The sequence below is a fragment of the Desmodus rotundus genome, chromosome 9, assembly GCF_022682495.2.
Source record: "Desmodus rotundus isolate HL8 chromosome 9, HLdesRot8A.1, whole genome shotgun sequence".
In the NCBI taxonomy this organism is placed as follows: Eukaryota; Metazoa; Chordata; class Mammalia; order Chiroptera; family Phyllostomidae; genus Desmodus; species Desmodus rotundus.
In genome coordinates, this window is record NC_071395.1 from 52255622 (window position 1) to 52280497 (window position 24876).

At 51.5% G+C, this 24876-nt stretch overlaps 1 protein-coding gene across 3 annotated transcripts in view; it reads right to left on the bottom strand.

The window, feature by feature from the left end:
* Positions 1-24876, bottom strand: part of PEBP4 (phosphatidylethanolamine binding protein 4) — a 242414-nt gene that overhangs the window by 178349 nt on the left and 39189 nt on the right. For 2 of the 3 annotated variants that reach the window (XM_045195738.3, XM_045195736.3), the window contains exons 2-3: positions 11208-11344; positions 4908-5037 (exon numbers count right to left, since the gene is read on the bottom strand). In XM_045195738.3, coding sequence (XP_045051673.1) covers positions 4908-5037; positions 11208-11326 — 249 coding nt within the window. In that variant the 5' untranslated portion in view covers positions 11327-11344. Of the gene's footprint in view, positions 1-4907; positions 5038-11207; positions 11345-11475; positions 11585-24876 lie in introns of those variants that run through there. The other variant, XM_045195737.3, reaches the window with a different exon arrangement.

The window sequence follows — 24876 nt, forward strand, 5'->3', positions numbered from 1 at the left end:
CTGGAAGGATCCTGCGAAATCCTGAATGGGAAGTTTCTTTGCGACCTAAAACTCACACTGCCATGGTCAGAAACAGTGCTAAGCATTGCTCCTCTTTCACCTGCTCCTGTTGTGGACACAGACACCCCCGAAACAGGTGGCCGAGCGGCTGGGGCAGGGCTGGGGCACAGCTGACTGAGTTCAGCAGACTCTGGCTGGGGACAGGAGGATAAAATGTCACATGTGCATTCTCTTCTAGGTGCCTGGTACTGTCTTCCCAGATATGGCTCCACTGGTCATCCCTCCTCTCCGCCACAGCCCCTCTGGCCCCTGCCTCTGGGCCCCAGACGGGAGCGAGCGGGCCTGCCAGAGCTTCCCCCAGCCTGAATCCTTCTTCTGCGCTGCCCACGCTTTAGACCATGGGCCAGGACCCTTTCACAATGACAGCCAGGGCCACTGATGAAGTCCCCGTGCTAAGCAGTGGGTTACGGTTGAGTCTCACTAATTCTTCCTTAAACCACCACTGGTGCATTGATGGACACCACCCCCCACGCCCCCAGCAGACTCCTCACCCTGTCCTGACTTTACCTACCATCCTGGAGCTGCTGTCTCCATTGCTCAAGAGCAGCGCCAGGCTCTGCCCCTGCCTGGCCATGCAAGAGCCTCCCTGCTGTCTCCCCTGACCTCTGCAGATGGGCCACTGCTGACCGCGTCCTAGCCTTGCCTCAGGAAGCCTGGCCACCTGGAACATTCCTTCCCCCTCCACTGGGTGCTGAGGACCCAAACCCAGGCCTCCAGCAACACCAATGCTGCAGACCCAGGGGCGTGTAGGGATCTGCCTCCCCAGCCCGTTAGGAAGCCACTGAGTCACCTGCTTTCCAGGGAGGAGACCTAGGGCCTTGCTGAGCTGGACTGGAACGCTGAGGGACAGCAGGACAGAGCTGCTGTGGTCTTTGTTCCTTTCCTTGAATGCAATGCCCATTCCCCACTTAACGGCAATCTTTTCACTTCAAAAGGATTCCAGCTGCTTAAATTCAAGGTGAAGAATAAGCCCCAGTCAAGAAGCATCTCAGGCCTTTCGGTTCCATTGGCTTGCGAGGGATGCATTTTAAGATGTTTACCTCTTAATGCTTGTCAGCGTGGAGAGAAGCTTCCTCCTACTCTACCTTTCCCAGCTCTCAGCGGCTATTGGCACAGGGATTGTCCCTGTCCTCCTGCACTACTTTGCCTTCACAGGAGCCCACCTGACTCCCTAGCTCTCTCCCGACTTCCGCCTTCCGACCTCTCGGCCCACACCCACCTGGGCAGAGCACAGACTGATGCTGGCCCAGGGCCCACCAGGATCAGCTCTGTTCCTTCAGATGCCGGAACACCCAGCAGCTTTGAAGGCAAAATGCTGGGCTCACGTAGCTCATAGCTCACACTCTCAGAGGTGTGCTTCTACCTGCCACTCATTCACTTATTCATCCACTCACCCAGGTGGTCACCCCATTAGCCAACATGAGGTCTGTGGCGCTGTGAGGGGCTACAGGTGGTTCAAAGAAATATACCCCGCAGTCCTGTTACAAATTGGTTGAAGCTGTGAGTACACGATACAAAACAGAAAGAAGTAAACTCTGAGTTGGGAGGGTGGGGGCATTAGAAGGCTCAAAGAAAGAAGAGATCAGCTAGGAATGAGGGTGAATCCTGAGGGAGGGGGCAGTCAAGGAAGGCTTCCTAAAGGAGGAAGCATTTTGGTGGGGGCAGGGTGTCCCCGAGTGCAGGTCCAAATATGGGGAGTGGCCTGAGCAAAGGTGTGGAGGCAGAAGCCCCCTGGCAGGCACAGAGGCGCCATCCTGTGCCCACTGCAACTCTGCCTCTGGAGCCTCAGGGCATGGGTGTGTGCGTGTAGGGGTGGGGGGGTGCTCCCTGTAAATGTCCACTGACAGTCACTGCCTTGGTGGCCTTGCTTTGATCACCTAGGGGAGGCATTGCCCCCACACAGCCAGTCACCAACCTCTTGCCCTTTTCCATCAGGCCCTGGGCCTGGGGGAAATTCTTTTACCCTCTCCTCTGTCACTCAGGCTCCCCGCCCCCACTTTTAAGGTACCCTATTTCTGATGGCACCCATTTCCCCCCAACTTTCTTAGTCACTGTCCCTCTGGAGATGGGTGTCCCTCTACCCCTGAAGGGGGGCTCCAGACCCTGTCTCATTTCTCACGGTCCCTGGCCTGTCTCCACCTCCTCACCACCACCTGCCCCAGGACAACCGCTCTTTCTGTCCTAGAACAACATCCTGCCAGCAAGCCCTTCCGCCGGCACCAGCACCTGACGTGTCCCTGACTATGGTCCAGGGCCAAGCCTCTGGTGATGGGCCTGCTGGGTTTAGACCCTGGCTCTGCCCCTTCCCAGCTCTGCCTGTGGTCCAGTCACTTCCTTCTGCAGGAATTTCACTTGTTTTTCCTACCAAACACCTTTCCCCGTCTGATAACCAGCACCTTGCTTCTCCTTTGGGGGAGCCCTCCTGTCCGTCTTTGAGACCTCATGGATCAAGTGGGGCTTCCCAGTTCTCTATTTGGTTCGGGGATGGGCATGTAAGCCTTGGGACTTTTAATGGTTGGAAAGAATTAGTCTATTCCCACTGGGAAAATGCAAATCTGGCACCAGTGAGGATGGTCTTTGTCACCACAAGGAGAGTCTATTTACACACAAAACCAGCACAGAAAAAAAATAGAGAAAGGGGACAGGTCCCTGGTGGTGTTATTTGAGCTCCTGGATACAGCAACACCTGAAACCATCCCTGGAGTTTTTGGTTTGTGAACCAGTGAAGCCTCCCTTCTTTCTTGGCTCAAGCTAGTTTGAGTGGGTTTTTTGTCACTTGCCACTAGGAATCTTGATTCAAGAGGAACTTAACTTGTGGATTTGATGAAAGCATTAGCTATAATCACACAGGAATGGTACTCAGTGTAAAGTGGGTACCACCTGATGAACCATGGCTTTTGAGAACTCTGAATCTCCCTTCTTTCTCAAAGGTCAAATTTCCATAGTGTGTAGTTCTATAGTAGTAGAAAACTACTTTTTTTTTCTTTCTACCACTTTGACCAACCTTCCCTTGTAAAATCTCTGCCCACCTTGGCTTTCTGAACCACAGCTGTGTGTCCTTCCTCAATTTCCAGGTTTTCTTCCCCCTGCCTCAGGGCTCAGACAGGATGGGGGATTCCAGGATCTGGAGGGGGTATCTTCACTGCGTTCTGTGCCCAATACCCCAAGACAATCAGAATCAACTAAACCCAATCAAACTCGGACTTTTACAAACTTCAGGGTTGTCCCTCTCAGGCACACCAGGTACTCAGAAAAGTCCACACTGCCATCTAGTGGACATCTGCAGCAATACCATGAGTAATGGAGCCCTCTGCTGAGAATCCCTCTTGGGACAGTCAGTCATTAAAGGGCTGTAAAATCTTCAGGTCCAACCTCTTCAGTCCTTAAGTAACAAACACGAGGATGCATGAATTAACCCTGAGTTGAGAGTCCTGTCCCACGGGGCGGCATTACAGTCTTCTCGCAACAACTGGCTCCTGCCCTGCTTCTTCAGCCCACCACCTCCTGTCCCATGAGTACAACCACAGTGACCTGCATTTCCTCCACTTCTCCCACTGCCCACGGTGTGACCCAGGCCAAGGGTGTCCAGGGAGGAGGGCTGACATGTGTGCGTGAGTGTGCACGCGCGTGCAGAGGGTTGGGAGGGTGGAGGGAGAGGAGACCTGGGAAGCCTCCTTGTTACTTGCATGCTCAGTCTCTCAGAGGAAAGGATTTTTGTCACATTTGCAAACACGATAGCCTGTCAAAGCTTCATGTTCTCAGCCTCATACATTGTGAGACATATCACAGTCTCTTGGTTCCCTGGTAGTGAAGAACAGTTCAAGAAAGGAAGAGAAATCTATCCCTCTACCTCCAAGTAATCTGTGTGACCCCCACCTCCGAGCTGACAGTGGGGAAGAGCCCACTGTGGCCTCTCCCTGCCACCGTGCACAGAGGACGCCTTGGTGTGCATGGTCACATCCTGATCACAACCCTCCACCCATTCACGGCCTAGTCTTGGACTCACCACAGTCTTTGTTCCGGGGTTGACACTGGCACCTTCTACTAAAACAAAGCAGAAGGCAAAGGTCCCTTTTCATCCCAGATGCTTTGGGGGCTCGTTCTGGCCCAGGAATCAAGGAAGAAAGAACAGTGACCACGACACTGGACCAACTCCCCCAAGACATGGCCCGGACCCCAGAAACAGCAGCCACAGGACCCTTCCCCAAACCAAGGGAACCTTTCGGATCAGTTCATACTATTCATTTCCCAGTAAAAGAAATAGTTATTTCCAATTCCTAAAATGCCTCAATCTTCTACTGTAGACAAGTTTGGTGGAACTTTTGAGCGTGTTTCTTATCACGATGACCAAGAGTCAAGACACATTGGCCTCTGCTTGTCCAGCCTACAGGAGAGAGGCTGCCCTCTCTCTGCAAACTAACTCCTCCCCATTCAGAAGGTTGTTTATTCTAAAAGCCCAGCCACCTTGCTCCTTGAGAAAGAACTCCCCACAGCCTCCTTCTCTCCTCTTTTTCTCTGCGGACTCCAAATCATGCACCAGCTGATCCCCATTATGACTGAGGGGCCAGACTCGGGAGCTCAGGGATGTAGAAGCAGGGAGAGGCCCAGGCAGAGTGGCCGCTGAGCTCTGATAAGGCTCTCCCAGTCTTCAACCTTCCCACCCACCCGACCTCCTCGGAGGCTGTGGGGCTACTCTGAGGAAGGCACAAGCTGATGGCAACAGCCATCTTGCCACCAGACCCGGATCAGATGGCTCTGCACACAGCTCCTTGCCTCTGAGATGAGCAAGCGCAGAGGCAAACTGAGACCCGCAGCCCTTACCCTGCAGGCCAGGCCTGCGCACTCACCTCCGAAGCCCCCGGGTACTTGACCAGAGGTGGTGGCCAGCTGGTGATCTTCTGCCTGTAGTTGTTGCAGCTGGGAACTACCTTGCAGCCAATGTTCTCCAGCTCTGTGTAGGAAACTTCAAGGCTGCCCCTACAGAGAGAGGGGGGTAGTTGGCCCACGTCAGCATTTTAGGGGGTCTGGGGTCTATAAAGCTTCAGTGTAGTGCTGGTGGGGATGTAAATTCAAGTGGGACTGAATCCTAGACCTGCCACTAATTAGTTGTGTGACCTTTGTGGCCTAAGAGTTACTTGATCTCTTGGTGCCTGCGTTTGCTCCCCTGTAAAATGGGGACACTACTAGTATCTACTTATGGGCTTGGTGTGAGGAGTAAAGGAAGTGATCGATGCAGAGCGGTTGGGAAGTGTCACCTATGGTCAGTGCTTACTTCTCAGAAAGAACATATATCTACAGACACGCTTGGTCAGTGCCTTTAAAGTAGGATTGGGTTTACAAAAACAGCCTTCCAACATTGCTTTTCAGGGGCGTTCTTATTCTGTAAAGAAAAGTCTAGCCAATCAGCACAGCCTTCTTCACGGGCACAGACTGTTCTCTCCCCTGCACAAGTAAGATCCTCTCAATGTTTGGAAACCCCACCACTCAAGTAATCTACTTTTGGGAGTTAAGTGTTGTCCGTATCTGAGGCTGTTAACCTGCTATTCGCTGAACTTTCAAAACCAAACACCTCTCAGGCAGTACAACACCTAGTCACTGAGACTGAAATGCGCACTGATTTATCTACTTTCTCCCTGGGAAGGGTCTGAACGGCATGAGTGCTTGAGAATCAGGCTCCACGGAAGGGCTGATCCCACAACGCCTGTGTGTGAAACTCAGGGACATAAACCAGGCTTTCCGACAGATTTTTTTAAAAAGAAAGAAAGAAAAAGCTTTGTGCCATTTTTTTTTACTTGCTCCTTCCTCCTTGCCCTTCTTTCATTTTTTATCACAAAGACCTAGGGTCTCTGTGGGGTTTGTCAACTGATGGTCACTGGTGCCAATTCAACACCAACAGGAATCCCCAATTTGGGTTACAGCAAAAGAGGAGACTTTATTCAGTGCAAGTGGTTCAATTGTGATACAGCCTAGCTGTGGAACAGCTCGATAGTGTTATAGCTCAATGATGAAACAGCATGGCTGTGAGGTGTCCCTGGGTGTGAGGTGGCATGGCACCTCTCCATCCAGACAGCTCTGCTTGGCTCAGGTGACATACCTGCAGCTCCAGCCAAGGGAAACACAGTCTTCAGTGAAAAGGGAGAGTGTGCCCTCTGACCTCGAGGGAAGCTGACTTGTATAGAGAGAAGTCCTGCCCCAGCCCCGTCCCTGATTGATCTGTTCTCATGCAAACGAAGACTCCAAATCCTCACAATCTGATTGGCCCCAAAAGTATTGTCCTGACCTGTCAGAATGGGGCTGCTCTGATTGATTGGTGAAGATGCTAATGAGCATATAGCTGTGCAGCTCCAACTGGAGAGGAAAAGTCTCAGTCCTTTTGGTTGAAATAGGACTCAGGGACTGCCTTTATAAGGGCTGGCTCAGTGGGCAGACACACAGTACAGGCTGGCAGTCTGGTGCACAGGCTTCTCCCTGAAGTGCGGCTTTCAGGCTCCGTGTGAGAGGCTCCAGTTCAGCACCAACTGCTAGGCTCTGTGTATAAATTTTAGCTCAGTTGGCCACCAGGGGCCCTGGTGGGGTACATTCATTCTGGGATGAATGAATGGTCATTTGGTTAAGATGATTCACTGAGAGGGTATGGGTCCTCGACCTTTCCAAATAACCCAGCATGGCTGAGCAGCTCCACAGCCCACCACTGGCCATCCAGAGCTGCCCATGGTTCCCTGCTGGGGATGACACATGAAGCGGACCCAGTGAAAATGTAATTTGGGGGAGTAGATCTAGTGGGGGAGCTCCTGAAGTCAGAATCTGGGAGAAAGGCAAGGACAGCTTCTTGGTGAGGAGCCCCACATTCCCCCTCCTGACCCCACCCTTCCAGAGGCTTCTGAGGTCCCATCTTAGGCAAAGGTGGCTGAAGCCTGCAACATCCATCAGACGCAAGATGTTCCTCCAGCCAGCACCCCAAGCCAGGACTCGGGCTGACTAAGGCAGGACAATTCATCGATGCCACTTGGCTGAACCACTGGCTTGCTCAGCAAACTTGTTTCTTTTAACTCATTACAAGTTCACAGTCATTGCTTTCGGATGGCATGGTTTTCATAGCTTCTGAAGAACTTTTTGAGGGCAGGTTTTCACTTATCTTCACGGCAGCCTTTGAAGGATCCCTTGGTTTGTTCGTACCACGGCTCCCTGCCACGGCAGCTAGTGAGATCTGAGGCAGAGAGGGGGCCCTCTGCTGGCAAAGAGTTGGAGATTCACCATTCTTCAAGGACCTGGGAAAGGCCAAGGGTCAGTGAAGAGGGAGACTGGGAACCAGGGGGGCCTTCCCCAGGGAACAGACAGGTCTTATGTTTTTATGAGGATACAGTTGCTGCAAGTGCTAAAATAGTGAAGTGAAATCAGCAAGTCGACAGTTGGTGAGTGGGCCCAGAGCCACTGAGCATGCCCTGGCAGGGTGGATGCCAGGGGACCAGGGTCTGAGCCCCCAGCCCCAGAAATGCCCATGGGCACACCAGCCTGGTGTGTGAAGCCCTGACTCGGCTCACAAAGCTGGACAAGCCGCAGGGCGTGCGGACTTCTGCCCTGATGAGCAGCTTTCCCAAGGCTTAGATCAGGACCCAGAAGGCCAAGCTGAATGGCGCCAGGTTGGTAATGAGCGATGCAGGGGATCACACCCGCCTACAGGAAGATCTGGACAAGCCTGCGATGAACTGAACCAAAAACTAAATTCAGTAAAAGCACACTTTAAAACTTGCATTCACGCTCAAGAAACGTGCAGGTGCCATTTTCCTGCTGCGAGCGCCCCCGCAGTGAGCACCCCCTCCACTCACAGTGCTCAGGTGGGACACGTTCTCAACTCTGCCCCGCAGCCCGGCAGCTGCTGTCTTCCTGATGGGGCCGTGGCACATCAGAGAGAGTACTGGGAGAGGAGCGGGGACTCTGCTCCCGCTTCCACATCCTCTCCCTCTCGAAGCCCTGCTCTGGAAGCCAGCTGCTCTGTCATAAACAGCTCCACGGAGAGGCTGCATGGCCCGGTGACCGAGGCTGTCACAGCCACATGAGTGAGCTCGCAAGCAGAGCACCCCAGCGGCCCAACCTTCAGATGAGACTGCAGCCCAGCTGCCGGCTTGACTGCCACCTCCTGAGAGACCTGGCCGGAGCTGGCCCCCTGTGCCCTGCCTGGGCAACAGGGAGGCAAGGAATGTGTACAGCTGCTTCGTGTCCGGGAACTTGTTGTGCAGCAACAGAGACCGGCTTCAGCAGGCTTCACACCTTCCCCAGGGAGGCTCTTAGCTTCTCCAGGCTTCTGTTTGCCTCTGTCATGGTGAGAATTGAATTAGAGAAAAACTGCTCTCCAGCTGCACCCATGGGAACGGCCCTGCATCCCAGCTGCCCGGAAGTAAGAGTGGAGAAGAGGCTGCTTTCACAGAGCAGGAGGGGGACCGGTGGGTGCCCCACCCTCCTGCATGGCTCTGAGTGTGACCGTGTGGGGCCCCACACTCAGAAAAGGGCTATGGGCCTGTCTCCGAGTGGCCTGTCCTGAAGGGCGGGCCCAGGAGGAATTGACAGATGGAGGCGGGTGCCCGGGTTAGGAGAGCTGTGGTGCAGACAGCGGTCCTGGCCTCTGTCTCCAAGCATCCGAGGGACCGAATGACCATCTGGAAGAGGAGAAACCAGCCTTGCTCTCAGCAGCGCCTGAGGCAAGACTGGATGGAATGGGGTAAAGGGAAGGAAAGGCGGCCCCTGCCTTCAGATCAGGATGCACTCAGAAGGGGGCAGCTTCTCAGCACGGAAGAGTGGCCTTTGGGGGCTGTGCGGGGGGCCACTTGCATGGGGCAGCAGGGAGAGGGTTGTTGAGGGGGCTGGACAGCTACGGTTCTTTAGATTCTGAGGCTGGGCCAGGGCTCTGACTCAGTGTTTTTGTCAGTGTGGTCTGGCTTATCTCAGGAGGAGTAGGTGAGCCATTATTATTCCAGAAGAGCTTTTCTCTGAGTGTCTCCCCACTGCTTGTCACTGTACAAAAAATTCCTCCTTCATAGATCAATTCCTTTAGGTATTGAGTCCTAACTTCAAGAACTTCCAGTTAGACTCTAAATACAAGAGGAGTGGCTCTGGAAGGGTGGGGCGGGGGGGGGGGGGGGGAGGGTGTATCCCACAGGTTAGAGCCCGAGCTGAGCTGGTTTCTTGGGGAGGCCCCAGCGCAGGAGGCACTGATCTCTCCTCAGGTGTCTGCTGTGTCCACAATGCGCTCACATTCCACGGTGACCTTTCGTAAACAAAAATCTTTAGCAGGAATAAAGGCAGAGCTGCCTTTTGGCAACTGTGGTCTGCAACCTGGAGACCTTTCCCAGCACGCAGCTTTAGTGTCGAAAGTCCGTGTTTCTCACACTGGGGTCTGCTGGTGCGTTCCAGGGAGTCCTAAGAAAGGATCCTCCTGTGGTCTGAATGTTTGTTGAAAGCTCCCCATGCCCCGCCCCCCCCCCCAATTTCGTATGCTGAAATCCTGGTCCCTAGTGCCATGGTCCTGGAGCAGGGGGGGGTGGGGAGCTCTGAGAGGTGTTTAAGTCATGAGGGCGGAGCCGTCAAGCATGGGATTAGTGCCCTTATGGCAGAGACCCCAGAGAGCTCTCCCTCCCTCTGCCGTGGGAGGGCACAGTGAGCAGACCAGCAGACGGCTGTCTCTGAACCAGGAAACTGGTTCATAGACCTTGAACTTGCCTACAGCTTGATCTTGGACTTCCTAGCCTCCGGAACTCTGAGAAATAAATTTCTGTTGTTTGTAAGCCCCCAGTCTCTGGCATTTGGTTATAACAGACCAAATGGGCTAAGACAGCTTCCCACCCTTTACTGGAGTTTGAGATGCCCCGGGCCCTGGACGGGGTCAGCTGGTGGGGAAAGTCAGTGAGTGGAGTTAATCCTCACTCTGACTCCTATAAGCTGTGTCAGCACCGTGGGTGGGTGATTTAATCTCTGGAGGGTCCTCATCTGTAACACTCAGAAGATTCGTGGTAACTATCAAATAAGGCAAGGAGTCTAAGGCACCAGCCAAATTCCTGGCATGTAACAGGAGCCCGGAGGGACACTCGGACCCCCAGCCTCCCCCGCACCTGGGTGGACACAGGGAAGAGCCTAGGGCAGCTGGGGTCAGGTCAGTCAGCTCCGGTGAGGACTCACACACACAATCATTTTGTACGCACTCCACAGTGTGGGCGACACAGGGGTGCACAGAGGCCCTCCATCACGGGGCCCTTGCCATAGCCTGGCCCCACCCTGGCCCAGCTGACCCACTCACTTGTGGAAGAAACCCCCTGCCCCCACCGAAGGTTCCACTTAGCAGTGCCCCTGAGGGCCCAGATCTGTTTCACTAGAGTTTTTTTTAAGTACTGATGGGAGCAAAGTCTACTGGGTTTTTGCGGGGGGGGGTGAGGGGAGCTTCAACTATACCTAACTTTTTAAGGGAACAGATGTACTTCTCTTACTAAAAGTAATGTGTGTAAGAAGTCAAAAGTACTCAAGGAGACAGAGTTGGAAGTAGTTCTTCCATCCCTCTCACTCCATCAGCTTCAGAGGGAAGACAAATTGGCAAAGGGGGTGGCGGCCATGTGGTCGGGGACCTCAGGGCAACCCAGGATGAGTAAGGCCGGCTTTCTACCCAGCAGTCTGTGAGGAGGGAGCTGAAAGTCAGCAGAGAAGCTCCTGCCTTTGAAGGGGAAACTCCTGTCTTGGTGCCCAGCCTCTTCTCTGGACAGCATGCAGTGGCCACAACCCTGAAGGGCCAGCCTGTCCCCACACTCGTGGGGCCTGTGACTGAAAAGCAAACAACAGCTCTTTTCTCTAAAATGACACTTTGTAGGGGAGGAAGCATTTCCGGCTGTGGGGAGGGGTGGCCTCTCAGGATCCCAGCAAGGAGGGGGAGGCCAGCCCCTCAGAGCCCTGTGGGAGCTGACGCACCTACATACTGCCCTGGTCCTGGGAGAGCTGCCAGCTCTGCCCTTTCCTCAGTGCCTCATCCCGCATCCCCCCTCCCGTTGGGGTGGCCTCCTCCTCTGCCTGTCTGCTAAGGCTGCCTTAGGAGCAGGTGCTCTTTGGTTCTGGCAATACCCTTCCCCAAGACCTCTGCCCTGCTGATCTATGGGGTCCCCCAGCCTTACTTGCAAAAGGAAGCATCCTCATCCGGCACTGGTGTGCTTGCACACTGGCCCGTTCTCACCTGGGCTCTGGCGACCACCATCGTGAGGCCCAGAAACAGGGCTGCTGCCACCAGCCTCATTGTCCAGCCTATGGGCACCTAGAAGAGACAGAGCCTTTAGCGCTGCCAGCCCACTGCAAGGGGAGCCCTGCACGTGCCCACCCCAGGGGCTCACCTAGAGGGACAGGGACTTTAGTGAACAGAGGGAAGAGGGTGGGCGGCTAACCCACCATGGGATACAAGTTCTTTAGGAGGACCGGGGTCCATTCCAAACTGGATTCTCTTTGCCGCCTGGGCTGGGGCCCCTCCTCTGCCAGAGCTGGGCTCTGCTGTCACCGGAGTCCTGGCTGCCAGGGCCTGAAGCGGGCTGCAAAGCAGAGTTGCTTGTATAAGCCTCTTGCACAGCTCTTCCTCCTGCCTTCACCACTGGCCCCACGTGGCCATTGGTCAAGGGCCAGCCTGCTCCTTTGGCTTTAAGGCAAAGCCTGGGAAGCTGGTGACCCCAGGCTTCAGGCTGGGGGGAGCAGTTCTGGGGCGTTTGCAAGGGCCTGACTATAGTTTGTTTTTCTACGAGCAGGGCTTTGGTTGGGCTGCACCCCTTGGACAGCTCTGCTTTTCCTGCCCACACTTCCTCCGCCAGCACCTGTTTGGACAGCCTTGGGGCTGCCTGCGGGTGGATGTGCTGGGGTGCAGCGATCCTGTGTTGGCAGGGCTGCTGCACTCGGGGTAGGCCGCTCCAGCCCCAAGGCCAGCTCTGAGGGGCCAGCTGAGGACAGGGGGGCCCATCCATCTGACTGCACCTTGCAGCAGTGCTGAACTCAGCACTCTCCCAAAATAACAGTCTCCAGAGAAGAAGGCTGGTAGAGCTGTAGGGAAAGGGGCAGCATGCACCAGCTCTGTGCTGGGAGCGAGGGGGCAGGAACTGTGCCACACTGAACTCTTCCTCGGGAAATAGGCCCATGGGAAGGAGTGCGTGTGACTCTGGTTGGAACCAGAGGTGGCAGGAGAAGATCCAAGGCGGTTCTCCCCTAGCCTTTCCAAGAGATCTGTTCTCTGTCTCCTCTGAGAGAGGGATATGTGGGGGTGGGGTGCCGCAGCCAGGAGGGAGGACCCCTGAGCTCTGCTCTGAGCTCCTTCGGGCTGCTGTGGGGAAGGAGTGCTATGCCTCTAGCACGCACCATCTCCTCCTTTCAGAAGCAAGGATTAAGGCCTTGTGGCCCCTGTGCCTTGCTAAGGAAGATGAGATCGTAGCTATAAAGTCTACACAGGTAAATCTTTAGAGACACTATTTTCAGCATAGCTTGCTTTCCAGTTGAATTCCTGCTTCCAGCAAAAAGCCCTTCTTTGGGGCTACAAATTAAACACATTTCTTAATAATGAGACTCTCTGAAGTATGACATGACAAGGGCTCCCCCACAGAGAACTCATTCCCAAGACCTCCCCAACTTGCAAGTGTCTTCTGGTAGCCTCCTTACAAGACGATTGTGGGCATGAAGTGAAATGAGTGAGGCAAGGCACTTAGCAAGCTACCAGGCACCTAGGGAATGCCCAATAAAGTATGGATGGTACAGGTATTCTTCCACAGGTCTGTCCATTCACTTGTTCACTCATTCACAATCCATCTCGCCGACAGGTGTGGAGCGCCTCCCCCATGCCGGGCCTGTGCCAGCCCCGTGGTTTAGGGCCCCTGTCCTCATGGGACTCACAGGACAGCCAGAGCCAGAGGATGATGATACCAGAATGATCATCCAAGGCCAAGGGATTCTTGTCTTCCCAGTGGCAGCCATTAGAGAAGCCAGTACTGTCCCAGGGGCCAGGAGGCCTCGGCACCCACAGTGAATGTCTGTCTGGAGGAAGGGGCGCACCCTTGGTGCAGGGCTGCTCCTGGTGAGCCCACTCACATGCACAATTCCCTCTTACTCAGGGTGCTCCCGGCTTTTATCATCGACTCCTCATGACGGTCCTCTGAGGCACAGAGAGGTTGGCCAATCTGGACCTTGCTCACATGGGTAGTAAGTGGCTAACCCAGGATTTGAACCCACACCATCTGGCTCCAGACTTTATGCTCCTTACCACTCTGTTCTACTGCCGCCTCCCGAGGCTCTCACTTGCTCCCCTTCTAGTCCCTTTGTTCTTGGGATAAGGCCCGGAATCTTCTACACAGCTCACAGTACCCTGTGCAATTCCCTCCAGCTACTCCATCAAGCTCCTTTATGCCCCAGGGCCTTCCCGTGCTCTGCCCCCCCTCCTGCCCCCTTCTAGTAAATAGCCAAAGTGGGTTTTGGTTAGACAGGATCAGTGCACTTCACTCCTTTTCTTACTGTTCCTATGTATTTGTTTACTCTTTTCCTTGTTGTTCTTACATGAATTCTCTTTGTAATTATTTGCTTATAGTTCCAGGCAAGGCTGAATCTGCACCTAGTATTCCAAGCACAGTCTCTGGCCTGTCTAGATGCTTAATGAATTCTTATTTGAAAGTCTGACAAACTTGCCACTCTTGTTTCTGATAGTCCTTGCTTTCATTTAATAGCTCCTCTCTATAAACATCAGTAGGAAACTAACCATTCAGGTTGGCGCCAGGCCCTGGATCCCTTTTGCTTATTTATCTAACCTTCTCTGGCTTGTTTTCATAGAGATATCTGACAGAAGGCAGTGGGTCTCGGTATTTTCAAATCTGATCTTTCCCTTGGGGATTCACAGGACTCTGCTTCATACTCAGAGTCCCAGATCTAGGGTGACGAGTCATGTTCAAGCCCACAGGGGCACAACTGCCCCTTCCCATCAGCAGCCTGTTTTACTCAATTGACTCACTTCTGGACACTCATCTGTATATCCCTTGGTGCCCACCTCTGTAGCCCCATTCTCTTGCTTCAGTTACCTGGGCTGGGATGATCTCCCAATATCATCAGTCAGGCCAAGCCTGTTGGCTTCTTTTTTTAAAAGATTTTATTTATTCATTTTTAGAGAGATGGGAAGGGAGGGGGAAGGAGAGGGATAGAAACATCAGTGTGTGAGATACATCGACTGGTTGCCTCTCGCACACCCCCAACCAGGGATATAGCCCACAACTCAAGCGTGTGCCCTGACTGGGAATCGAACTGATGATGCTTTGGTTAACAGCCCAGAGCTCATTCCACTGAGCCACACCAGCCAGGGCAGCCTGTTGGCTTCTTGCAGAGCCTTGGACCCCTCAAGCCCCAGGATCTGCTGGACCAGTGCTGCTGGAACTCTTGAGCCTCCCTCTCATCCCTCCAGACCTCTTGTGCCTGACACCACCCCCTCACTGCCCAGGTCTTACCTCCTTTCTACAAAGTCTTACACTTTCCCTTCCTCCTAAACCTTCCCACTTACGCCCTCTGATGGCAGTGCCCAAATTCCTTCTGGATGTCAGGGGAACCAACCATGTGATGTGATTGGAGAGTTGGGACTTTCATTCTTCACTCCCTACCACCATACCCACCCCCATGGAGAGGGGCTGAAGGTCAAATCAATCACCAGTAGCCAACGATTTAATTAATCATACCAATGTCATGAAACTTCTATAGAAACCAAAAGGACAAGGTTTGGAGAGCTTCCATGTTGGTGAGCATGTGGGGATGTGGGGGAAGCGGCAAGCTGAGTGCGCATGGAGGCTCTGTGCCCCCTCCTGCACCTCTTATCCTAGGCATCTCTCCCACCTAGGAAGTAAAGGGTTTCTCTGAGTTCTGTGAGCCACTCCAGCAAATTAAGAAAACCCAAGGAGGGCATTGTTGGAACCACTAATCTATAGTCAGCAGGTCAGAGGCCCAGGTGACAACCTGGACTTGAGACTGGCCTCTGAATGGGGGGCAGTACTGGAGGACTGAGCCTGTTACCTGAGGGGTGTAACGCTATTCCCAGGTAAACAGTGTCAGAAGGTCCAACTTCATTCTTTCACATGTAGCTATCCTGTTGCCCCAGCAATATTTGCCTTCAGAAGTATGAAAAACTTAATTTCTCTTGTTTAAGTCACCCAGTCTGCAGTATTTTGCTATGAGAGCCCTAGAAAACTAGTACACTTGTCTTGTTCCTGATCCTTAGGGAAAATTGTTCAGTCTTTCACCATGGAGTATGATGTTAGCTTTGGGAGTTCCATCTATGTTGTCAGCGGGGACGGTTCCTCCTGAGGCTCCTCTCCTGGGCTTGCAGACGGCCACCTCCTCACTGTGTCCTCACATGGCCTTTCCTCTGTGTCTTTTTGTGCGTCCAAATTTCCTCTTATTATAAGGACACTAGTAAGACGGAGTTAAGACCTATCCTAAATGGTCTCATTTTAACTTAGTCACTTATTTAGACTTATCTTCAAATACAGTCACAGTCTCAGGCACTGGAGTTAGGGCTTCAACATATAATCTTGGGGGGGGGATGCAATTCATCCCATAATAGTAAGGATGCCCACTTTCATTACCCCTATTCAACACACTTTCAGGAGTTCAAGCCAGAGCAATTAGATAAGAAAAACAAATAAAAGACAAATTGAAAAGGAAGAAGTAAAATTATCTCTGTATGCAGATGACATGGTTTTATATGTAGAAAACTCTAATAATTAAAAAAACAGAGCTAAGAAGTAAATTCAGCAAAGTTGCAGGCTACAAACTCAACATACAAAATCAGTTTTCATACATTGACAATGAACAATCTGAACAGAAATTAGGAAAACAATTCCACTTACAGTACAATAAAAAAAAGAAAATATTTAGGAATTAACTAAGGAGGAGAAGGGCTTGTATACAGAAAACTACAACACATTGCTGAAAGAAATTAAAGAAGACACAGATAAATGAAAAGAAGTCCTGTGTTCATGGGATGGAAGACTTCATGTTGCTAAGATGTCAATATTATCCAAATCAATCTACAGATTCAATGCAATCTCTATCAAAACACCAGTGATGTTTTTCACAGTAATAGAAAAATCCATCCTAAAATTCATATGGAATCCCAAGAGACCCCAAATAACTAAAACAATCTTGAAAAGAAGAATGAAATTGGAGAAATCACAGTTCCTGATTTCAAAAGTTGATACTCAGGGGAGGGAGGTGGGTTCGGCTGGGGTGGGGTGGAGGGATGGAGAGAAAATGCAGACAACTGTAATTGAATAACAACAATTTTTTTTTAAGTTGATACAAATTTGTGGTAATCAAAACAGTGTGCTACTGGCATAAAGACAGACATGTAGACCAGTGGAGTAGAATAGAGAGCTCAGCTATAAACCATCACATACGTGGTCAGATGATTTTTAAGAAGGGTGCCAAGACTATTGAATTGGGGGGAAAGGACTGTCTTTTTAATAACTGGTTCTGGGACAACTGGATAGCTACATGAAAAAAAAATATGTTGAACCCTTATTTTACACCAGATACAAAGATTAACTCAAAATAGATTAAAAAACCCCCCACCTTAATGTAAGAGCTAAACTATAAAACTCTTAGAAAAGAGCATAAGGGGAAAGCTTCATCACACTGGATTTGTCAATGAGTTCTTGGATATGACACTAAAGAACAAGACAACAAAGTAAAATTAGAGAGGTTGAACTTCATCAAAATTAAAGAATTCTAGCATTAAAGAATTCTAGAAAGACAGTGAAAAGACAACTCTAGAACGAGAGAAAATATTTGCCAATCATATGCCTGATAAGGATTATTATCTGGAATATGTAAAGAACTTCCAAAACTCAACAGCAAAGCATACAATCATATTAAAAATTGTGCAAAATACTTGAATAGTCATTTTTCCAAAGAAGATACACGAATGGCCAATGAGCACATGAGAAAATGCTCAATACTAGGGAAATGTGAATAAAAACCACAGTGAGATACCACTTCACCTCCATTAGGATGGCTATAAATAAAGTAACACAGGCACACACAGAAAATACCAACTATGCCTCTCCTTCTCTCCCTCTCTTTCTCCCTCCCTTCCCATCTCTCTAAAAATGAATAAATAAAATCTTAAAAAAAAAAAGAAGCCAACAGGCTTGGTCTGACTGATGATATTGGGAGATCGTCCCAGCCCAGGTGACTGAACTGTTGCAGAGCTTATGGAGAAACTGGATCACTTGCACATGGCTGGTGGGAATAGAAAATGGCACAGGCACTGTAGAAAACAGTTTGGTGGTGCCTCACAAAGCTAAACAGAATTGCCATATCACCCAGCAATTCCACTCCTAGATGTATATACTCACAGGAATTTTTCAAAAGATTTCCTTTATTTATTTTTAGACAGAGGGGAAGGGTGGGAAAAGGAGAGGGAGAGAAATATCAATGTCTGGTTGCACTCGTGCACCCCTTACTGGGGACCTGGCCCTCAACCCAAGGCATGTGCCCTGACTGGGAATTGAACTGGTGACCCTTTGGTTTGTAGGTTGGCACTCAGTCCACTGAGCCACACCAGCTAGGGCATATACTCACAGGAATTTAAAGCAGGGACTAGAATACATATTTGTATGACAAAGTTCTTTGAAGCCAAAAAGTGAAAATGAACAGGTGTCTATGAACAGATGAATAGATAATGAACATGTGGTATATACATACAGTGGAATATTATTCGGCCATAAAAAGGAAAGAAATTTTTGACACCTGCTACAACATGGATGAACCTTGAGAACATTATGCTGAGGGAAGTAGGCCAGGCACAAAAAACAAATATTGTGTGATTCTACTGATATGAGGTAACTAGAGTCATTTTCAGGGGCTGGGGAAATGCGAGAATGGGGAGTTATTGCTTAGTGGTTACAGGTTTTCTGTTGGGGTAATGAATGTTTTGGCAATACATAGTGATGACAGTTGCACAATATTGTGAGTGTAATTAAAACCACTTAATTGTACACTTAAAATTGGTTAAAATGGTAAATTTTATGTTATGTATATTTTAACACACACACACACATCCACGGAGCCAGTATTATATAAAGTCCATTCTGGAAATACTGGCTTAATCCGTTCCCCACACTACATAGGCAGCTCCATCAGTCTGTGTAGCCGACTGTCCACCCTGTCAATTGCCTATACAGTCTCCCACCCTAAGGCCTTTGCACGAGTCCTTTTCTACAAGGAGCGCCATTCTCTCTTGCCCCGTGACCCATCTGGCTCAATTTTGCTCATCCTTCAGGTGTTATTTAAACATCACTTTACTCAGAGGCCCTTCTTGAATGTCCCCTCATATCCATGTACGGTATCTGTAATCCTTCCACGAGGGTAGTATATGTCAGGCCATTTTCATTTGTCATTTATTTGTGTTACCTTTTGGGGGGAGGGGCCACCTGTGTCCTGTGAATTGGTCGAATGTTCTGTTTGTCCTCATGGAGGTGAGAATTGAACTTGGAGCCTACCAGGGCTGTGTATTTACCTCCTTGTTTCATGAACAGATTGAATGTCTAGTTCTCCTTCCATGTCTAAAGATGAGAGGAAACAGGGATTCTCCTTCCCATGGGAGGGGAAATCAGGACCCCACAAAGGATGGAAACTTCCTACATCTGTTGAAAGTGAGGCCTGTCTGAACTGAAATCAGTAATGCTCACCCCCGTCCGGAGCTCTGGCAGCAAGGAAGGTGCCAGAGTGCCCTTTCTGGGAGACACAGTGCTCAGAGACAAGCATGCAGAAATGCCACAAGCAGCCTCAAATCATCACAGGGAACAAACCAAAATACCGCCCTAGTCCTAATTCCCTTGAGCTCTCCAGGCCACAGTTCTGTCCCCGAGACATGCTCATTCTCTGTCACTCTGTCTCTGTGGCTGGTCCTTATGGAAAGTCCCTGCCTCATGCTGATGGAGAAGAGCCCCCCAGCATCACTTACCCAGAGCAGTGGGGGAGCTGTTGGGTGGTGGCTGTGGGGAGGTGGCAGGTTTCTGGGCTGGGAAGTGTGGGTGTCAAGTTCTCTCCAGGATGCTCCAGAGTTTGGGCCCTTAAAGCAATCAGGATCTGAGAGCGTCAGGGAGTAAGAGTGTTGGGGGAGGTTCCTGGAATAGCAGGAGAGAAGGTTGCAGCAGTTGGCCGTTGGGGAGGCAGTTGGAGAATGTTCCGGAAAGTTCCAGGGAGGAGCTAATACATAGGGTGGAAGAGAGTAGAAAAAGAGTGGGTTGGCCCTGGCTGGGTGGCTCAGCTGGTGCAAGCATTGTCCCAAACACCAAAAGGTTGCTGTTTTGATTCCCGGTCAGGGCACATACCTGGGTTTCGGGTTCAATACCAGTCCCCAGTCGGAGTGTGCATGGGAGGCAACCCATCAATGTTTCTCTCTCACATCGAAGTCTCTCTCTCAAATCAATGGGCATATCCTCAGATGAGGATTTTTTTTTTTAATAAGAAAAGGACAATGGGGTGGCATCCCTCCTTCCAAAGATTCAAAGGAAGAGAGCAAAAACCAGCGATGAGCCCCACTGTGTCTTCCGCCTTCGAAGATACACTGTGAGACGCGCTTGGCAGGAGCACTAGAGATGCATGGAGACCCCTGCAGTGAGTGGGGAGAGGCCACTGAGAGCAGAGCCAGGGAGAGAAGAACAGCATTTGACTGCCTGGAGCGAAAGGGCACATGGGCACCGGCAGGGGGAGATGTGATTGGGGACCCTACTCTGAGTAGCTCAAGAGTCCCTTCCCCAATGAGTGTGGCCTGGAGCCACGTCTCAGAAGACGGCAGAACAACCCCAGTTTAAGCCCAGGGCCTGCTAGGCCTACTGAGACTCAGCAGGTAATGTTCTCCTGGAATGGGCAGCCCATGCTCCTAGAGCAGGTGACCACGCCCAGGGCAAGTCCCCGGCTTTCCTGCCATGTTTTTAATGACCACATCTGGGACTACAACCTTGCTTTCCTTCTGGAATATTCCTCCCAGGAAATTCAGGAGTCAGTGGAAATTCATACACTTCAGATCAATTAAGACTCTGAGAGTCAGGCCTAGATGTCAGTATTTTTAAAATGCTTCTCATGGGTTCTAACCATCAGTCTAGGCTTAAGAATCACTGTGTTAAACATGGATCGGTGGCAGGTGCCCGGGGTGTAAAGATGAGCACCTGCTCTTGATGAACCCACAGCTGAGCAAGGAAGATGAGCAGCAAAACAAACCACCACAACTACATTGCCAAAATTGCTGAGTCCAGCCACAGAAGCACCCCTGGGGTCAAGAGCAGGGTAAATTAACTCTCTACTTTATTTTAGGCATTCTGTCTTGGTTCGACCTCTGGGGGCCTTGTTGGGTGAGCTGATTCCTACAGACAGTGAACAGGTCTCCTTGGAGCACGCCTTCCACACACCAGCCATCCAGTCTGTGCCCCCAACCACCTCCTTCGTATAACTCTCACCCACCGGGCCAATACCCCCTGCCCCAGTCACCTCAGGGCCAGGCACCAGTAACCAGAGGCCACCCCAATAGCCCAGAGCCTGCTACCTCATTCAAACTACCCCCATCCTAAGCTTCTTCAGCTGTTTAACCAGCCTCACCCCTTCCTTACTGTGGAAAACACTAGAACGGCTCTGAGACATGCACCCTCCTCCTCCCTTCTGCTCCACCCCCCTCCAGACCCTGGTTCTTTCCCAGGTGGTGTGGTATGTCCCTTTTCCTTGGAAACACTAAGTAAGAAATTCTTGTTTTGATGGCGTTGACCTCTCTGTGTCCCCCTTGGTCACTAGCACAATCACTACAGAGGCTGTGGTGACCTTACAGGAGGGGGATCAGCAAGAGCTCCAAGAGAGGACCTGGAGAAGGGGGTCCCACGGGAGGCTTAGAAGGGCGCAGGTGCTGGTGCAAGAAAGCTGATGCAGTTTCTGGAGCTCTGAGCACAGTGACCTATAGGGGAGTCGGGGTGGGGACAGTGGGCGGGTCTTAGGTTGCGTCAAAACAGCTCAGAGCAGCAGGGGATGCCTCCCTCGGCTTTGCCATGCAGCCTATGACATCTCCAAGAGCTGGGCAGAAGCTAAGAGAATGTTCTACAGGGAGAGAAGCTATGGCATGGTAGGGAGTTGCTTGTTCCTGAAATAAGATTTCCTTTAAAAATTAAGAACAGAATGACCGAATGATCTAGAAATTCTTCTTTTGGGTACTTAGCTGAAAAATATAAAAACACTGATTTGTCAAGGTACCCCAATGTCACGGTTCTTCCTCTTGGTGACAACAACAGCTTCCACTGACTGAGCACTGACCATGTGTCAGTGTGAGGACGGTCACCAGCACTGTCTGGTTTAGCCCTCCCTCTGGCCCTTTGTCATGGGCACCGTTACCCTCGCTCTGCAGCTGAAGCTCAGACTCACAGTTAGCCAAGTCTCTGGCCTCCCGACCAAGTTCCCCCCGATCTGGCACCTGTCTTCTGACACCTCATGGGAGCGCCCTGGGCCACCCACGTCTCCCAGCTGCAGTCCAAAGGCCTGCTGACACACACCCCCTTGCTGCGCCCAGCTCTGATGCACAACTCACCCGTTTGGCAGTGGCCACAGAACGATCTGGATGCTCCCTCCCCGACATTTGCGTCCATATCTCATCCTTCATCCCACCGGCAGACATTCCCCGGGGCCTCTCTGGGCCAGGTGCTGTGTGCACCTGTGAGGATGCATCACCCGTGCCACTACCGTGCGCAATTAGAAAAAATAAGTTTGTCTTAAACTGGGTCTGGAGATGACTTCAGCTGGTCCCTTCTGGGAAAGGTGACTGGAGTAGCTGCCGACTCAATTTCCACACCGTCTGAGCCCAGCCATGTGCAAAGTGTTCTGAGCTCCAGGGATTTCCTCCAGGATGAATACAACACAATGTTTGCCTGCACCGTTTAATGGGTAGGACGGGTATTTACTTAACCAACAGTGAAATTGGGCAGCCCGTGGTAGAAGCTGTAATAAAATAGACCTGTGAACAGTAGGGACCCTGGAGGGAAACGAGACCAGAATGGAAGAGGTATTTGCAGAGTATCTGAGGCTGCTTACTCTCAGCTCATCCATCTTTGTTGAGGAGACTAGAATTCATGCATGGAATCCTCCAGCTTGCTGAGCCCTGAGCTGTGACATCTGATTGTGTTCTCCAGTCTCCTCAGATCAGCCACCCTGCACGCCTCACACCTGCCCCTGGCTCAGTGCTTCTGGCTGGGCCTACAGAGCACCCCTCCAACAAGTCCTTGCACCAGTCCCTTCCTCTGAGCAGTGTTTAGCTGGAGGGCTGACTACTTAGCACTGCCCAGTGGAGGGGGAAGGCAGCCAAGCCATTAGGCCCCAAATCACCAACAGACAGCACATGCACGCTGGGAGTTGCCAGACACATGACCCGTGTTTCAGAGCATTTGCAGACTCCAGCCAAGGAGTGAAGAGCAGGTCTGGGTCAAGGCCAGGCTCCTGCTCTCCATCAGGAAGGGCATTTGAGACCTAAGAGGAAAAATGAGGGTGGTCTTCTAGGGCCTCTCGCCTTCCTCTTCTCCTGGGTCTTGTCCAGGAAGCTGACCAGGGCAGGGGGCTTTGTGAATAAGGAAAGTACTTGCTGAGATCAAGCTGGATCCTCTTGGGAACTCAGGCAGACAGTCTTGTTATATATATGGCATCCCCGGGTGTAATTATTTCCCAAGGCAGCCCCAGGTAGATGCAGGTGGGAAGGCTCGGGGAGCCTCCCCCTCCACGGCTCTGGAGAGGACACGGATCCAGTGACCAGAGGCAGCTTTCCACCCAGCATAAGGCTGGCTCCCAGGGACGGTGTGGCCCATTCCCTCCTGGGCCCCCAAGGGAACCACAGGGGCCTATCAGCAAAATGTTTAGATACAGGCCCCAAGGTGCCCAGTATGGGCCACGGGGGGAGGGTATTCCACTCCCAGGTCAAGGGTGGATTAGGAGCAGTGGCTCCAACCCGTAGTCTGTGCAGCTGCTTCAGGAATTTCCGGGGTGTGGGAGGGAACGTGCCAGCCAGGAGCACTGATCTATTTTCTGTGTGAGGGCTCTGCTTAGGAAACGTGTGTGTGTGCGCATTTTTGGAAAATGATTCTGCTAGTAAATATTTAAAAATTCACTAGATTAGTTGATATTAACTCATTTCTTTTGAGCCTTTGCTATGTGATCTTCTACGTTCCCTATACGTGTTATCCCTTGTTGTCCTTGCAAATACTTCGTGAGGTATATCCCCATTGATCGGATGAAGACACTGCACGGAGAGCATGAGAAACTGGCCACAGGACACAGCTAGTAAGTGGCGGGCTGGACCTGCGCCCGAGACTCATCCTGTCCAGCTCTGAGGACAGGGACTCGCTCTGTTTCTGTGTTTATCAGCCGGCCCTGGACGGCATCATGAATATGGCTGAATTCGACTTCATGACTACCTCCCCTGCGTCCCACTTTCAGAGCCCCCCCAGGTCTGCAGGGACCCCCCTGATTGATCCTGTGGGAGATGAAAATAGTCCAATGGGAGGAATGGGGGCTTCCTGAAAGGCCGGCCTGGGGCCAGCCTGCTGTGCATAAGTCCAGCTATTTTTGTTTGGATGAGATAGGGAGAAATGAGTGGCTTTAGGGGCATTTCTGTGTGGGTTTGCCAAGGAAGGAGCACTGGTCCCACAGGGGGTACACTCTGGTGGCCCCTGCTCAGGTGGAATGCCATCGTGGGAGCCCCTTCCCAGGCCTGGTCTCATGCTTGAGAAGTAACGTGCCCCACCATCAGGTACCTCCACTGTGCTGCCTTTGAGACCCCTCTGGCTGACTCCACTCTGTCCCAGGGGCTCCACTCCCCCTGCCCTGGCATGCCTGCTGCCCTCCTCTACCCTGTTTCCTGACCTCTCCCCCTTGCCCACCTCATTCCCATTTTCTTCAAGCTCTCCAGACGTGGTCCTCTGGACCTATCTGGAACTCATAAGCTGGCATGTGTCATTACTTGACTTTCTACCTACGTAAGTCTTGCCTTCTCAAGGAGACAGTACATACCGTGAGAGTAGCTGCTGTGTTTTTGTGTTGCCAGGGCTCCTAGGGAAAACCTTCCTTCGAGGCACTCGGGCTTCTCAGGAGAATGCCACTGGGTAACGAGACTGTCTTCCTTCAGTCACCTAATTGTCTACTAAATCAGCAAATCCTACAGACCGTGAGTCATAAGTAAGCAACACCATGGCTTCCCCCAAGGGGCCTCTCAGGGGGCTTCTTTTCTGCAGGACAGTGAGTCTCCACGCCCGCAGGAGCCTCCCAGGTAACAAACTCAGAGCACAGGGCGTCGAGAGAGCAGCCAGCCACTGTCTGCCAGTGGTGCCAGTGTGCCCCTGCCTGCCATGGGGAGAAGTAGGGCTCCTCACTCTCCTGGGGCAGGGCTCCTCCCTTGTCCCCAACTTGCTGTTTGACCTGCTCACATCTAGAGCCTGTCACATTTCTTATCTCGTGTCATTTCATGATAGCCTGTCCTGTCATGCCTCTCTCTGTAGGCCCCACGGTTACTTCTCTGTATGCAGTTAGTATGCAACTAGGAAGTTAATTTCATTTTTAAAAATAAATTATATTGATTATGCTATTATGGCTGTCCCATTTTTTTTCTCCCCTTTATTCCCCTCTGCTCTGTACCCCCCCCCCCCGGCTCCTACCATCATTCCTCCACCTTAGTTTATGTCCATGGGTCGTACATATAAGCCCTTGGCTTCTCCACTTCCTATACTATTCTTAACTTCCTCGTCTATTTTGTAACTACCATTTATG